Here is a 17621-nt window from a genome sequence, read left to right on the forward strand (position 1 = left end):
TAAAAAAAACTTTTTAAATAAATACATTAACATTTTGGTAGGACAAATATTAAGTTTATCGTAATCTTCTCATTCTTTCGATATTTTTTTTTTGTTAAGAGCCCATAAAAATGCCTTTTTATTCGAAGGAAAAAATGTAATGTCACCAAGTCCCCAGAAAAGCCAATGGAAACATGCCACGTGCAACGATAACAGTTGTGGTGACATGTATACTGTCCTTGGATCTCTTTAGAGAACTCTGAAAATATATACTATTTTTTTTTTTTATCTGTTTGCCGATTTTCTCTTTCTAAACCCCTAACCCTCAAAGCCTCCTTTTGTTGAGCCCCCCATCGCGAGATCTATCGAAGGTAAACATAAATTTTTCGCCTTTTTATCTTTTCTTTGTAATTTTGATGAATTTCATCTTTTGGAGCATATTTTTCCTTCATTTTTTATCTTTTGTTGTTGGGGTTTATCGATTACTATTTTATTTTTTTCATTTCGTTTTTTTTTGGGAAATTTTCATTATTTGAGCATTTTTTTCTTGATTTTGAGAAATATCCAGATTAGTTATTTTATGGATAAAGCTAAAGAGAAGGGTAGTTCAGTTAGTAATGCTACAGAGTTTTTAGTTGTTGTTAGTGAACTGTAGCTCAGTCTGTAGCTTAATTTCTCCCTCTATTTTGTTTCATCTCTGAAATTTTATATATGGTATAAAAATGCTATGTCAGTCTCTTGTCATTTTTTTTTAATTTCAATTTTGGAATGATTTTGAAGAATCCTCGGGTCGGTTATTAAATGGATGAGACAAAAGAGAAAGACGATTCTGTGAGTGTTGCTACAGAATCTTCGTTAACTGCTAGTGAAACTGTTGTTGAGACTATGGTTTGCGAGGGTCAAATTCCAATGGATGAAGGAGGGGAAGAGGGTCCTAGTAATGGAGATGACATAATGGTGGAAGTTTTGGGTTCTCATGTTTATGTAGATGGTATTTGTACTACTGATGGGAGAGATGGAGGTATTATTGGGACCGATTCGAATTATGAAGCGGTTCATGGTCATGGTGACTCTGGCGAAGTTTGTATGGAGGGTAATCTGCGAAACTTGGATAGTGAAGGTGACAAAGCTGGTGATTTGGGTTCAAGAAATGAGGTTTCTGTTTATGAAGCTGAGGCCGGTAATAAGGTAAGTGGTGCTGAGGCTGAAGATGGTGAGAAAATGGAACATACTAATGGAACGGATGAAAGTGGGGGAGATGCAAATCAAACTTTGGAGGCACAAAAGGTTTATGAATCAGATGGTAATGACTTAAATCATGGAAAACAGAAAGCTGTTGAATGTTCATCCGTTGCGTCCAAAGGTTCAATGGTTCAAACTGAAGTTGTCGAGGAAGCTGCAATGATGATCGGTGGGGACAATTTGAATACTCTGGATGGTTCTTGTGAAGCTATATCCGACACAAGGAAGGAAGCTGCTGATGTTGGTGTAGATGCCAAGTCGTCGGATGTGAAGACAAAGATTACCGTAGAAGATGTTCCCTATTCTGGTGCAAAAGGTATAAAAATTAGTTCTTTCGGTCATAATTTGAAATTTCAAGTTGAAGGAGGGAAATGATGTTTTGAGAGGAGGTGGATAACACTGAAAAATATTCTACAATATCCATGCAGATGCGGTTTATTCATGTCAATCAACTGAATTGGTTGTTGAATGTGGGTTGGATGAGAAGGTACTTCAAAATTTTGATTCTGCCGGTGGTTAATGATACTAGTGTGGAAACCCAGCTTGAGTTTTTTTTTCCGCTCTCTTTTGCAGGATAATGCAAACATGGAAACAAAGCAAGGTGCTGATTATGAACAAAGGCATATGGAAGTTGATATTCCTTATAATAGCTCTGAAAATCATGCAGGTAAAGTTGCTAGAGTCGATTTTGCTAGAGTCAATCATGTATTCTTTCTTAATTTGATATATATATATATGGTTACAAAAATGCTGATCTGAACAAATTTTATCTTGCTCAGGAAATGACCAGAGCTTAAAGGCTGTGACAGTCATTGATGGAGCAGAGGAAGTTGATTTAAGTATTGGGCCTGCAACGGATGCTGAAAAGCAGATTTCTGATTCAAAAAATGTTGGTTTTGATGCTGATAGAGACATTAATCATGAAGCCTCAAAAGCTGATAACAATGTTTTGAACCAAGTACATTCCTCACATTCTTTGGGAAATGAAAATCCACTAGCTGAGAATGCAGCTTCTAAGGATGATTCATGTGCAGCACAAGATATGAATGGTGAAGAACAAGTAACTAGTGATGAACATGATGGTTTAGACCAATTGCAAGAAATGGAAGTTGAAGAACATGATTCTGATCCTGAACAGCCAACAGAATTCGATGAAAAGTCTGTTAAACGAATGCTTCTAAGGTCTGCGAGTACAATAAAGGTGCATCAAGCGAGGTACCAGCTGCAGCTAGAGGAAGAAGGTGAATTGTCTGTTTCTGATTTAGTCTGGGGAAAGGTGAGGAGCCATCCATGGTGGCCAGGGCAGATCTTTGATACATCAGATGCTTCTGAGAAGGCGGTTAAGTATCATAAGAAGGATACCTTTCTGGTAGCCTACTTTGATCGGACATTTGCTTGGAATGAAGCTTCTGTTTTGAAGCCATTTCGACCACATTTCTCTCAGATTGAAAAACAGAGTAATTCAGAATCATTCCACAATGCAGTTGATTGTGCTTTGGAAGAAGTGTCTAGACGGACAGAGCTAGGTTTGGCGTGCTCTTGCATACAACAGGATGTTTATGACGGGATAAAATTCCAAAAAGTTGAGAATGCAGGTGTTCGACAAGAATCAAGCATAAGAGATGTTGTTGATAAGTCTTTGAGTGCTAGTTCTTTCAAACCTGATAAATTAGTTGGCTATATGAAGGTATTAGCAGAGTCTCCTGCAGCTGGAGGTGATCGACTCGATCTTGTGATTGCTAAAGCTCAATTGTTGGCTTTCTATCGTTTAAAAGGTTATCATCAGTTGCCCGAATTCCAATCCTGTGGAGATTTAAGTGAAAATGAAACAAACAACTCACATTCTGAAGACAAAATGCACTTCGGTGAGGTAATTGAGCATTGTACACCTATGGATACCGACGGTGAGCAAATTTTCAGTGGCGAAGAAGCTTCAAAAACTAAGAGAAACTATTACCTTAAGCGTAAGCATAATCTGAAGGATGGGTTGTATCCTAGTAAAAGGGAAAGAAGCTTGACTGAACTGATGGATGAGACATTTGATTCTCCTGATGCTGAAAATGGGCCTGATGGGATGGTTAATAAGCTCCCTTCATCATCTTTTGGCAAGAAAATAAAAACTGTTGATTCCTTTGAGGACTCAATGCAAGACGGGAAGAAGACAATTTCTCTTGCCAAGGTGTCTCAAACTCCACCTCATTTCCCAAGGCCTTCCTTTAAAATTGGTGAATGTATCCGTAGAGCTGCGAGTCAAATGACAGGATCTCCATCGATTCTGAAGTCCAGTGGTGATAAGTTACAGAAGTTTGATGGAGGCAATGTATATCCTGCTGCTGATGGAATTGATGTTCCCATTGAGAATTTTGAGGATGCGCTGCAAAAGATGATGAGTTTTATGGCAGATTACTCATCACTAGAGGAGTTGTTATCACAACTTCACCAGGCAGCATGCGATCCAATGAAAAGTTCTTTTAGTTTAATTGTCAACTTCTTCTCTAATTTCAGAGATTCAATTGTTGTGGATCAACATGCTGTGGAAAAAGTAAGTGACAAAAGGAAGAAATCCCCCAATTCTATTTTTGGTTCTCCAGAAACTTTCGAGTTCGATGACATGAATGACACTTATTGGACTGACAGAATAGTTCAAAATGGTTCTGAAGAGCAACCACCCCATGGAAATGGAAAGGAACAATATCAAATAGTGCCTGCTCAATTAGAGAAGCCACTTCAAAAAGGCCGTAAGTCTCGAAAACGGTATTCTGATGGTAATCATGATCTGACAACTCGGAAACCCCCTGGCTATGTTAATGAGAGGGCTCCAGCAGAACTTGTTATGAACTTCACTGAGATTAATTCTGTCCCTTCAAAACAAAGCTAAATAAGATGTTCAAGCACTTTGGACCACTAAAGGAATCTGAAACAGAAGTTGATCGCGAAACCAGCCGTGCAAGAGTTGTTTTTAGAAGATCGTCTGATGCTGAAGTTGCCTACAATAGTGCTGGAAAGTTCAACATCTTTGGGCCAGTGGCTGTAAATTATCAACTCAACTACACTATATCTGAATCATTCAAAGCTTCATTGTATGCTCCGACCCTAGCTGAAGAGAATATACTTATGTCTTCATCCCTATGTGCGGACCATGCTCTTGTTGTATCAACCCTGGGCGAGGAAACTTCTCACTTTCCCCCAAGTCTAGGTGAGGAAGCTTCATTCATGGTTTCAACCCTCGGTGAGGAAACTTTACCCATTGTTACAACTTTCCATGAGGAACTTCACGCATCCTTTGGTGAGGGTTCTTCAGGCGTTGCCACAAGCATGTATGAGGAGACAATGTCCATTTCCACAAGCATGTTTGAGGATACATTGCCCATTGCCACAAGCATGTATGAGGGAGCAATGGATGTTTCTAGAACTATTGGTGACCAAACTTTTATGGTTACAACTGTAGGCGAACAATTTTCAACAGTTGTCACAACCATTAGTGAGCGAACCTCAACAGTTGTTTCAACGTTTGAGGAAGCTTATCCCTTCTCCGCAACCGTGAGCCAAGAAACTTCGACCATCACCACAAACTTGGGCGAGGAAACTTCAGCAGTTAATGTAAGCTTGGGTGGAGAAAATTCATGCTTTGTTACCAGAGGTCAAGAAACTTCAACCATTCCCACAACATTTGGTGAAGAAACTAGTACCAATCCTGTGACCTTGGCAGAAGAAATCCATACTACTCCCAGAACCTCAGGTGAAGAAACTCGAGTTATTTCCTTGGCTGAAGAAACCCCTAGTCTTCCCAGATCCTTGGGAGAAGAAACTCCAGCCATTTCTGTGGCAGAAGAAACCCTTAGTATTCCCACAACCTTGGGTGAAGAAACTCCTGTTATTCCCTTGGCCGAAGCAACCCCTAGTATTCCCAGAACCATGGCCGAAGACGCGCCAACTATTCCCCTGGCAGAAGAAACCCCTAGTATTCACAGAACCTTGGATGAAAAAACACCGGCCATTACCCTGACAGAAGAAACCCATAGTATTCCCAGGAGCAAAGAAACTCCAGCCATTTCCTTGGCAGAAGAAACCCCTAATATTCCAAGAACCTTAGGCGAAGAAACTTCAGCCATTCCTGAAACCTCAAGTGGAGAAACTCCTACAATTCCTCCCACCTCAAGTGGAGAAACTCCTACTACTACTACAACCTCAAGTGGAGAAACTCCTACAATTCCTCCAACTTCCAGCGAAGAAACTCCTACCATTCCCATACCCTTGGGTCCGGAAACTCTGACCACTCCGACCGTGGTTGAGGAAACCATGGCCATTCCTGTAATCTTGGGCAAGGATATTGCAACTGTTCCTGCAACTTCACACGAGGAAACACCGGCTATTCCGAAAACTTTGGCTGAGGAAAATCCAACTACCACAAAATTGGACGAGGAGACTCCAACAAATCCCGCAACCATGGGTGATGAAACTCCAGCCGGTCCCACAACCTTGGGTGAAGAATCTTCAACTATTCCTATGACCTTGCCTGAGGGAACTTTGACTATCCCGGCAACCTTGAGTGAGGAAGCTTCAACTGTTCTCACAACTAATGCCGAGGAAACATCAACCGTTTCTACAACTACTGAAATGGAGACGTCTCCACCTAAAGTGGCTGGAAGAAAGGATCATTCAACTTAGTTTCTCTGCTGTCAAAATTACTTTGAAATTTCAGGTATTAATTTTCTTATCTGTATGAAAGTTTTTAACTTGATGATGTTAGAATAGTGACGGTTTTTGCACAAAATTAAGTGGACAAGTATGGCTAATGGTTTTGCTATTTACAGGTAGATAAGAGGTATACGATATGAAATAACTGAATCTATATTACTATCTACGGCATCACTAACTGCAAATGACAGAAGTAGGAGCAGCTGTTATTTTACATTTTAGGAGCCCAAAATTTAGATCTCCATGCTAATTGGGGTGGTGATAAATGCTTTAATTATTACCTCTTGTGAATAGTTTAACCTGAGGTCGGAGTTGATGATTTATACGAGTTCATCTTCTTGAATCCATCTCATTTTTAAGGTGCATAAAGCTGTATGATTGATGCATCATGGGACTATAAAAATGTAGATTGTTCAGTTTTCTGGTGGCCTGAAGTTGGATAAATGAACTACCAGTCATGCATAATGACTGATGTTTTGTAATACAAATTCTTCTATTTTGTTTATAGCTGTGATAATATTGCCTTCTGTGGTCAAATCTTATTCTCGATTCTTTTGATGCAATCTATATAGGGGAGAACACATCCTCAGGTTCAGGTGTCGCCCTGGTAGGCTTTTGATTCAACTTGAAGAAGGCAACGGATGGCCCTTGAGCTCGGATTCGTTTTTTCTCTTGAATTATGCTATAAGCTGCACGCATGCTCGGACTAGTGTAATGTAATATCATTTTAGATGATTTGACCTTTTCATGGATGCCATCCTTTAGGACTAGGAGACCGCATTGTAGAATCATAGCTGCCGTATCTATTATTCATGCCCGCTTTATTGACGGATGCCAATGGTGACGAGTTTTCTGATTTTCAGTCATTATGTGACATTTCTGCAGAACCAGCTTATCCTTTGGTTCCTCATAGCATGAGAAGATATTGCTATGATTAGTGAGGCTGGCATAATGTTTAGTTAAAATTTCTCATTCTAAAACATGGTGTATGGGGGATAGCGAAGTAGAAGTCTAATAAAGAATTAGTTATATTAACCCATAATTCAATATAAAATCTTTTTCTAATGACCCCCTTTTAATATATTTACATTTTGATAAGAAAATGTTTAAAATAAAGAAAACATTTTGATAAATGTAAGTTTTGAGCAGTCATTATTAGGGTTGACAATTATCCATGGGTGAGTGAATTATTCACCCGTCCGAAAATAGATGAAAACTTGCTGTGAAACGTGATTGGCGGGTGATGAGTTGGTCGATATGGATGAAAATTTTTTGACCCATCACCCGCAGTATCCATCCACCTATTATTATATATATATATATATATATATATATATAAATGTTTAAAATAAAGAAAACATTTTGATAAATGTAAGTTTTGAGCAGTCATTATTAGGGTTGACAATTATCCATGGGTGAGTGAATTATTCACCCGTCCCGAATAAATAGATGAAAACTTGCTGTGAAACGGATGATTGGCGGGTGATGAGTTGGGTCGGATATGGATGAAATTTTTTTGACCCATCACCCGCAGTATCCATCCACCTATTAATATATATATATATATATATATATATATATATATATATATTATATTAGATATATTAGATATATATATATTAAAAAAATAAACGGGTGATAGTAAATATTCTTATTCTCTTAATTCTGACTTTTATCCCATTGAAAATATATCTAATTTTTTAATATTGGTTTATCCCTATTGATACTAGGATGGAGAGGGTTTTTGAGAAGTGATAGTTTGTTGATGAAGATTTGAAGATTATATTTGGTGTACAAGACTATACATGATGCATCTATTCACTTGAAAAATGTATCACAAACATAGTGCACAAGACTATATAAACTGTGTTCCATTTTGTTTTTGTTTGAATTTGATAAAAATTTATTGTTCATGTTTTGGTTTCTATGAATGTTTGAGTATCAATGTTTGGTTTCTATGAATGTTAGAAGAATTTGAGCTTAGGATGTAAAAATAGGTTTTGCTCATAGTATCATCCATTTCTCATCCGCTCCACCCGCGGATGATGGATGGAGCGGATATAGATGAATTTTTTTGTGGGTGATGGATGGTGCGGATGGAGATTTGGATCGCAGGTGATGGGGCGGATGAAGCTCCACCCGACCCATCTCCGATCTATTGCCAGCCCTAGTCATTATTTTGGCTTATTCACTTTCTTTATTTTATTAAAAATAATGTCCTTAAACTATCTCTTTTAGTTAAAATAGCTTTTTAAACTATATGTAAGCATCCCCAACTTATAAACGACTTTCAAATTTTGTACTTTTTCATGTGAGATCATGATAAAAATGTTTTAAGATAATATTTTTTTTTCTTAGAACCATTTACATTTATATTAATTCGAGCATTATTTTTTTTTGTTGTTCTCTGATTTTAAGGTTTCACTTTGGCTAATTTGGATGGACCTGGGTTGGATGCCTAGGTTTGGTGGGTAAGTCTCCCAAAGATGGATTTTCTACGTATAGAAGGACTGGAAGTTGAGATATTGCTTAAGTGATATCAAACTGTTTACCATTTGAACTAATTTTTATTGATATTTGAGCATTATTTTTTATTCACTATTTAATCATTTTGAACGTATTATATATAGTTTTAAAGATGTAATGGGTAAAACATAAAAGCATAATTTTATCATTCAAATCTCAATTTTTTTAAAAAAAATAATATGCCTTAAAGTTCAAGGAAATATATTAGTTTCCTAACATGTAATATATTTAAAAAAAATATTAATTTGTTTTGTTAGTTTTAAAATATTTGAATTTAGTAGTTATTATAGACGTGTCAAACCGACATTTGCGTTTGAATGTAAGAACTTGGTTGTTTTGGGGACTATTATATTCCCATTTTAAGACAGAAATTAGAATCTTCCTATCTTAATTCATGCACAAAACATGCGGTCCACTAATCAAATTAATTAGCAATAATTACAAATGAAATTTTAAAAAAGTTGTTCTCTTTTCCCTCTCTTCCTCTCTCTTCTGTCTCACTCTGTTGGTTTCTTTATATGCCTTCAACTAAAATGCAAGAAAACTAAACAAAAAGAGTAATTTGTAGAAGAAAATGTCATCCAAAAGAAACATTTTGCACGAATTTCAATCCCCTGGTAATTTATTCAATTTCGGTTTTTATTATTTTCTTTGTTTGGATGTTGAGAAAAACATAGGAAAGTTGAACACATTTGAATTCTTTGTTTCTTTCTTGGTTTTGAAAGGCTTGATTTATACTATTTTTCTGCAAGAACAGATCTTTATGTTTGGAAACATTTCATATTGTAATTTAACAATATATTGATGACCGCCAAGTTCAGTCAAATTCCATTACAGGAAATGATATCAGGATTGAATTGATCAAGTTATTATGAAAATTTAACTTTAAACCATTAAATTTGGACTGATTTTAGGCTTTGATCTAAATATCTGATTGTTCTTTCCCTTTCTTACTATATATTCATTGACTAAATCAATTTCTTCATGGGATATTATTGACTCAGCAGATGTTTCAAGGAACAGACAAAAGATGAACCAAGGCAAAAGGAAGAAGAACAAAATACTGATGAATTCGAGTTCAAGTATGATCTTCGCAAGAGTTTTGCTTGGGACAGTGCCTTTTTCACAAGTCCAGGTTGGTTTTTAAGTTTTCAAAATGACTGATAAAATTTCCAAGCAATTTTAACATCATTGTTAAGGCCATTTGGCTTTCAGGGTCATTTGTTTTATTGTCACGAAAATTTGTTCATGTTCTTAGGAGTTTTGAATCCCGAAGAGTTGTTTGAGACCTTGAATATTATTCCTGGGGATAAGGGACACAAGGAACCTTGTGGTTTACCTTCTGAATCCATGGCAGCAAGTAGAATTGGTGAGTGCATTGCCCGGAGAAGTTTAGCTTGGGATGCTGCCTTTTTCGCCAGTGTGCTTTTTTAAACTTGTAGCAATTATTTTGTATAAATGAGCCCTTGGACTCCAAAAAGAATAACAATTCAAAAATGTTGAGATTCGAATTCACAACGATTGAAAGCCACTTCTTTAAGGTGTCAGTGTCACTACATGAGCCAACTGGCTAAGCTCGGGTTTTATGTTCAAGCAAATTTTCCTCATTATATATATATTTCAGATTTCATAATTACTTTCCACTCCTTTTTCTGTCTTTCAATGCTTAGGGGTATTGAATCCAGAAGAGTTGTCATTGGTAAACAATAGGAAGTCTGAAACAGTAACGCATATACTTCCGGGAGTTGAACAAGAGTTTTGGAAATCTACTGAATCAAACTCCACATTGGATAGTGATTACTCCTTGTCCAGTCTTGAGATTGATCTTTTTGATGATATGAGAGCATCTATGGAAAAATCAAGCAAATCATCCAATTTTGTGAATTCCAGTTGCAAACTTCAAAGTCAAACAGACACTCCAAATCCCCATTGTAAGTATCTACTTCTATGAACCATCTTCAGTCGGAATTTGATGGAGTCAAATCATTCCTGTATTGTTTTCAGGTTTATATATCTCAGTCTCTTTCTTTCTCTATTCTAGTTAACTATGTTACATGAATCAGGTTCGAGTGTCGGAATTGAGTATACTTCAGACATGTTTTTTCATGTATTTGGAGGGTCAATAGGCTTAGTTAGGATTAGCAAGCCCAAAATTAAACGGTTCTAGTTAATAAATAATGGCATGTAGTTCATATGATTGTTTTACAACATGAATTGGTTCTTGGCTTTTCCTTTTCCTTATGCTAATCAAGTCTACTTCTTTGCAGTTTCAAAACGGCTGGATACTACTTCAACCAGGGTTTGTAGTTTTTTTATTTATTCTTGGGGTTAAAACGGACACTATTTATGTCCTTTTGGGACTCAATTCTTTTTAAAAATTTCAGGCTAAACCCTTTTCAGCTTCCAGAAGGCCAAAATCTAATGCAGATGCAGTGGGAAAGACAGCAAAAGAAGCCATCAATCCCTCAAAAGCACAGGTATGTTGAATTCATCTTACTGGTACAGACTTTGCAGTTACATTATTCTGTCTCTTGTATACAAGTGTCAGATATGGGCACGTGCCGAACACGAATATGCTCAGTTTTTTTTCAAGATTTCCATTTATTTGAAGCGTATCCCATTTCGCACATCTACACATGTATCAAACAAATGTAGTTCATGAAAATCAGAGTAACATAGTTACATAGTACTTCATATGTGCACTTCAGTTCATACATTTGGTAGACACATTCTTTCTATTCATACAGTTTTTGTGTTATTTTTCTCTTATTTTGTAATTTGTGGTTCTCTGCTTATGGTTAAAAAAACAAAGCATGGTACTCGAGCTGGAGAACATGAACCATCCTCTTCCCTTAAGCTGTCCAAGGCATATGACGAGGCCAATCCTTTCTCATCTGGTGCAGCCAAAAGGGCTTCAATCAGCGCAAACCAAATGAAAGTGAACTATAAAATCAGAAAAGCTCTATCTGGTAAATCTGTCGTAAAATTTTGGTTTACTCACACAGCAATTATATTCCGTTTCTGCTTGACATAAAAATTCTTTTTGTTGACGATTATAGGACAAAACAGGTCAAAGAAACCTTGTGTCGGTGACCGTGGTACACCATCTGAAGAACCATCTTCTTCACGTTCCCTCATTGTCTCTAAAGATCTTTCAGGATCGGTTTGTGGTCAAAGTCCTTCCATTGTTAAACCCCCAAGCTCTCTGAGAAGAAATAATGATTCGGCTTCTTCTGATTCAGATGCTTGGACTCCTACAAAAACCTTAACCCAACACAAAAGCAAACTGATAGATACGTCTCAGCCAACTAGTTTACAGTCCAAACCGAGCGCTTCACTTTTGACTTCCGTTGGTTGTTGGTCTTATGAGTCCTCATCTTATTTGAATCATGTTGATGCTTCTCAATGCTCAGACACTGAGAATTGTTCGAATGATCAACTACCATCGACTTTTTTAAGGGAAATAAAGCCTTCCGGCCTTCGACTTCCGTCACCGAAGATCGGATTCTTTGAAGTGGTTGGTTTCTTCATTGATTTGTCTCGTTTTATTTCATTGAGAAAGTTTCTTTTTGAGTTTGAACATCACATTCTTGCTGTTGAACGATACAGGAAAATTCCAGGGAATTAGCTCTAAATGGTGTGAAGTTCCATTCCGGTTTGCAAAATAGTTCTAAAACTAGAAGTGGTACCAATCATCTCTATGGCACTCCAAATAGAGAAAGGTCTAGTAAGCTTCAATCACCAAGAACTGCAACCTTAAAGGAGAAAAAACTGGGTTCTCAGAGGAATGGAACCCAATTTTCCAGGGATAACAAGCTTAATTGTGCTGCAAAGCTTGAAGGAGAAAAAGCTGGTACCATTAAAAGCTCTACTGCTACAACTTTCATGGCTGAAACTGATCCATCTTGGGAATCAAGCAACGAATTTGTCTCGATAACAGACAGTGACAAAGGTAAAATTCAGCCAAAGAGGAAGCAACATGTTAGCCAAATAGGTGAAAAGATATATCGGCATCAAAACGAAAAGATTATTGCAGTTAATCGTGATGAAAAGGAAAACTCATCTAGTTTCAAGAGTCAAATGGATGTTTTAACCAAGCAGATTGAGGCAATTGATGTCAACTGAATAATTTGGAAGAAGTTACCATGGAAGAAGGAGTGATGTTAAATCCTTCATCTTCATCCTTCTCGGTTGAAGATTATAAAAAAGTTAATAGTAAACATCATTCGTTAAACCAAAATAAGATCTTTTAATTATTCAAAGTAAAAAAACAATATTCAAATCCAAAAATAAGATTAAAGAATTAGTCAAGACATTTTAACTCAAAATCATTCGACACCCGTTGCAATGTGTAATGGTTATTTGCTGATAATATGGAAACAATGTAATATTGGAATTAGACATGCCAATTTTGTCAGATCTGATAAACTTGAATCCAATTTGCCTCGACTATAAAAGTTGAACAAACCAAACTCGAAACAATCTATTCTTCAAACTAACCTTAAAATTTATGGTTGACTCATCCAATTTTTTTTAAAGGACATCCTTGTCGAATGTATATCTTAACAATCTTCCTCTAGTCTGAATAATATAGGCTCGGAATGTAACAATGGGGCAGCATTTGGTACAATGTTTAGTAATGGTAAGAAATAATTACCACTTTTCATGGTTTAAGGATAAATCTCAGACCCCCAGCCAATGGGAAACATATTACAAATGTATTTTGTAGAAGGAATTTGCCATCAAACCAAAGACGTAACGAAAATCAGCAGTCTGGATCAGTCAAAGCACCCGCAGATTTCAACAAATTCCGACAAACTCGGGTTGCAGCCATGTTCTTACTCAGCACATTATCTACAGAGATGATTTTATTTAGAGAAAATCGCCTCAGTGACCGAAAATGTCTTATAATATACGATTTTGATCAACTTTTTTTGGATTTGCCAAAATGACCAACAAAATCGCAATGCGAACTCTAATTCGCAACGCGATCTCAAATTTCTCAACTCAATTTCCAAAATCGCAACGCGATTCTCAAAAATCGCATTGCGATAGTACTGTTCACCATTGCGATAGCACTGTTCATCATTGCGATTTTACATTTCGCGTTGCGATAGTCTACAGTGTCGTTGCGATTCTCAAAAATCGCGTTGCGATAGCACTGTTCATCGTTGCGATAGCACTGTTCACCGTTGCGATAGCACTGTTCACCTTTGCGATAGCACTGTTCACCGTATATATTTTGTTTTTCTCTTACAAAGATTATAATTTTATAAGTTATAAAATAAACAAATAAGATATACAAACTTCAAACTCTAAAATTTCAAAACATATATTAAGTTTTATTTAATATATAATATGATATAAAAATTTCATTTTCATACAATATAATCGGAATGATCATTTGACTCATCTAATGGATTCTAATCTGATCCAAATTTATAGTTTCGATTTGATCATATTAAATAAGTTTGTTAAATTGAGTTTTGATTGAAATTATAATTAAGATAAAAAATTTGATTAAATCTAATTGTAGATTATGTGATAATATTTTCTTATATATTTAGAAATAATTAAAATCATACCACTTTTTACATTGTTTGTTTTCAAATATATTCTTATTTAAGTTAATAAATATATATATATATATATATATATATAATAGTCAGATTTATACGAATTTTAACTTAAAAATTGAGTTAAGTTTTATGTCATGTAAGACTTAAAAATTGAGTGACTAAATACATAGTTTGCCCTAAAACTAATTGCCAAATCAAGATTCATTGTACAATCAACATTATTTTAGCAGCCCCTATTATATATAGGCCAAAATATTAAAAAATGTATCACGTAAAAAACTTTACAAAGATGAAAATAAAAATATTAGTTGCTTGCAAGAACAATTTACAATGAATCTTTGTAAAGTTTTTTACGTGATACAATTAGTTTGTATATCTTATTTGTTTATTTTATAACTTATAAAATTATAATCTTTGTAAGAGAAAAACAAAATATATACGGTGAACAGTGCTATCGCAACGGTGAACAGTGTTATCGCAACGGTGAACAGTACTATCGCAACGGTGAACAGTACTATCGCAACGGTGAACAGTGCTATCGCAACGATGAACAGTGCTATCGCAACGCGATTTTTGAGAATCGCAACGACACTGTACACTATCGCAACGTGAAATGGAAAATCGCAATGACATTGTAGACTATCGCAACGCGAAATGTAAAATCACAACGATGAACAGTGCTATCGCAACGGTGAACAGTGCTATCGCAACGGTGAACAGTACTATCGCAATGCGATTTTTGAGAATCGCGTTGCGATTTTGGAAATTGAGTTGAGAAATTGGAGATCGCGTTGCGAATTAGAGTTCGCATTGCGATTTTGTTGGTCATTTTGGCAAATCCAAAAAAGTTGATCAAAATCGTATATTATAAGGCATTTTCGGTCACTGACGCTTGTTTCTCTTTTATTTAATATGGTTTTCTATGCCAGGAATATCTTATGATCCAATTCATAAAGTTTTAAGGATTTGTCGATAATCACCTTGAATAAGTCACCAAACATCCCTTGAAGGGGGTTTCTCCGCTGTACGCCATAGAACTTTTCAGCAATTTCATCTAGCAACTGCACAATCATGTTTGCGTTAGAATCATACGAGTAAGCTTTACAATACGCCAAAGAGATGATTATATCAATACACAAAATAAAGTCGAAAATGTGTTTTACCGGAGAGGAAATTACAATCAGAATAACAGGAATTCTAATTCACAAAATTGATTGCCCACCTCACTGAATGCAGGTTCTCTGTCTATGCTAGACTTGTAATTCACTCTCAACATATTAAATAGAGGCAAGGCATCTCTTTCCAACCTGCATACAAAAGAGACTTTCGAACAATTAATCGGACCATGTTAAATTCACCCAACATGGAAAGTGAATATGGTGGTTTTAACCAAAAGTAAAAGCAAAATAACTTACGTTAGCAAGAGAAGAGTGATAAACTGAATCAAATCCGATTCGGGGAAATAAAGCTCCTGGGAATCCGCTAGTCTCTTTAATTCATCCATAAGGTAATTAGCATCTCGAAGATTACCCATAGACAAGTACCTAAAATGTTGAAGTCATTTTCTTTATTGTACACAATCTATTGCTATTAAACAGAACAGAAAACGGAAAAGAATAAAACAGTTTATTCCCTATCATAGAAGGAAATTTATAATTCTCAGAGAAAAAAAAATCCAATTTTAGGTTGGAAATGGAACATGGCGTGTTAATAGTCAATTTCAGTTTACAAGTGTACAAAGGGAACAATGAAAGACATAATATCTTATGGACCATAGAATTTTGACTTCGAGTAAAACAAGATTCGAGATGTGATGTCAAGAAAGTCAGTGACAATAGGAACAGTAAATTATAGGCCAAGTGAGCAGTTCTTCAGCAAGCTTACATAAGAACTGCCCGTTCAATGGCTAGATCATCTTCACCAGGATAACACTGCATGGTTGAAAAAACATATCAGTTGTTCGTGCTAAATATGTATCAAAGGATAACACTAAAATATTGTTTGTTCATTGTTGAGTCTAAAAAACTTCACTGCAAGGATGGGTTCAAATATCGACAATACTATATTGCATCTATATCACAGTTCATCTATAATATACCGTAAGGTTGAACAGGGAATATGACTTTGATTTGCATGCCTCAAACCATATTCATAAAAAGGGGGGGAGAGAGAATAAAATTAACCTTAGCTCATAAAATTTACTAAAGTAGATGTGTAGGCACTTATTTTTGTCTATATTTATTTTATTTTATTTTATTTTATACATATGTATATCTACACATATATATCATATAGTTCGCAAAATGGTTTTTGAAAAATATGTATATAATATATGATTTCTAAAAATATATTTTGAAAATGTATATAATATAGTTTTTAAAAATACTTTTGAAAACTATATAATATATATTTTTTAAAATATTTTAGAAAACATATATAATATATAGTTTTAAAACCATTTTGAAAACTAATATAATATATAATTTTAAAACCATTTTGAAATCTATATAATATATAGTTTTTTAAAAAAAATATAATATAGTTTTAAAATGGTTTTGAAAGATATAATATATAGTTTGAAAACATTTTGAAAATTATATAATACATGGTTTTGAAAATATCTTTAAAACATTTTTTTATTATATAGTATATTATTTTATTCTTTTTTATTTACTATTTATTTTTGTTTTTTGTTTTAATTATTTATTTAATCATTTTTATTTTGGTTAATTCTAGGTCCATTTCGAGTCTAGTGGGTCCAACAGGTAACCAATCAGGTATGGGCCTGAACCAGCCCAAGACCCTTAGGGTTTGGGATCGACCTCAAACAAGCTCGGAAGTGGCCCCGACGGGGGCCTATAAATACAACCGAGGAACCATCACAGAGGGGGGAGATCATCGAGAGAACCTTCGATCAGAACAGAAAACCCAGAGACACAACGGTACCAACGGGGAACAAACACAGACAACATCAAACACAAAAAAATCGATAACCCACAGAGGGTTCGTACAACCAGACTATCAACACGAAGCAACGAAACCAAGTGAACATCACAATACCAAACCACGATAGAACATATCGAAATCAAACACACAACGGAGAACCCAAAATACCACACACAAATACCAAAAACCAGACGTACGAAACACCAAAGGGAGCCCCGATCGGAGCATTGGAAGGAGAAGGGACATCGGAAGCCGAGGGGACACCGGAAAAGGGTAAAATTTGGAACTTTAAACTTAGATCTACCCGATTGGTGGGGTTTTTGGGGATTTAGGCCTCGGGTTGGCATTTAGGGTGAAAAAGAGGTTGTTTCGGTGAAATAAATATTTGTTTGGCCAGAGCGGTGGCCGGCTTCTCGTCGGGGAAGGGGAGTTTGAGAGCATTGAGAGAAGAGGGAGTTGTCTGTTTTTGAGAAAAGGGGGAAAATGAGGCGTGTTGGGCCATTTTGCTCTTTAAAACATATATATATATATATATATATATGTGTGTGTGTCTGTGTGTGTGTGTGTGTGTGTAAAATGAAACTACGTCGTTTTAGCTATACCCGTGTTTTTCAGAAATATTTCAGATTTGGTCATTCCCTCTCTGTAAAG

At 35.8% G+C, this 17621-nt stretch overlaps 1 protein-coding gene and 1 long non-coding RNA gene across 2 annotated transcripts; one reads left to right on the forward strand and one right to left on the reverse strand.

The window, feature by feature from the left end:
• Positions 1 to 276: 276 nt before the first annotated feature.
• Positions 277 to 6781, forward strand: LOC120128928. The gene is given in 7 exon segments (XM_039146535.1): positions 277 to 350; positions 760 to 1537; positions 1650 to 1708; positions 1795 to 1888; positions 2148 to 4088; positions 4091 to 5923; positions 6492 to 6781. Coding segments are annotated over 5 exon segments (4650 nt in total). The 5' UTR covers positions 277 to 350; positions 760 to 780; the 3' UTR covers positions 5890 to 5923; positions 6492 to 6781.
• Positions 6782 to 13174: 6393 nt separating this feature from the next.
• Positions 13175 to 16237, reverse strand: LOC120128932. Its single transcript, XR_005516676.1, has 6 exons — positions 16208 to 16237; positions 15909 to 15955; positions 15440 to 15568; positions 15247 to 15331; positions 15005 to 15085; positions 13175 to 13299 (listed from the first exon to the last, which is right to left on the reverse strand). It is a non-coding gene; the product is annotated as an uncharacterized LOC120128932 (long non-coding RNA).
• Positions 16238 to 17621: the final 1384 nt, after the last annotated feature.

The sequence above is a fragment of the Hibiscus syriacus genome, unplaced genomic scaffold (assembly GCF_006381635.1).
Source record: "Hibiscus syriacus cultivar Baekdansim isolate YM2019G1 unplaced genomic scaffold, ASM638163v2 tig00110482_pilon, whole genome shotgun sequence".
NCBI classification, from domain to species: Eukaryota; Viridiplantae; Streptophyta; class Magnoliopsida; order Malvales; family Malvaceae; genus Hibiscus; species Hibiscus syriacus.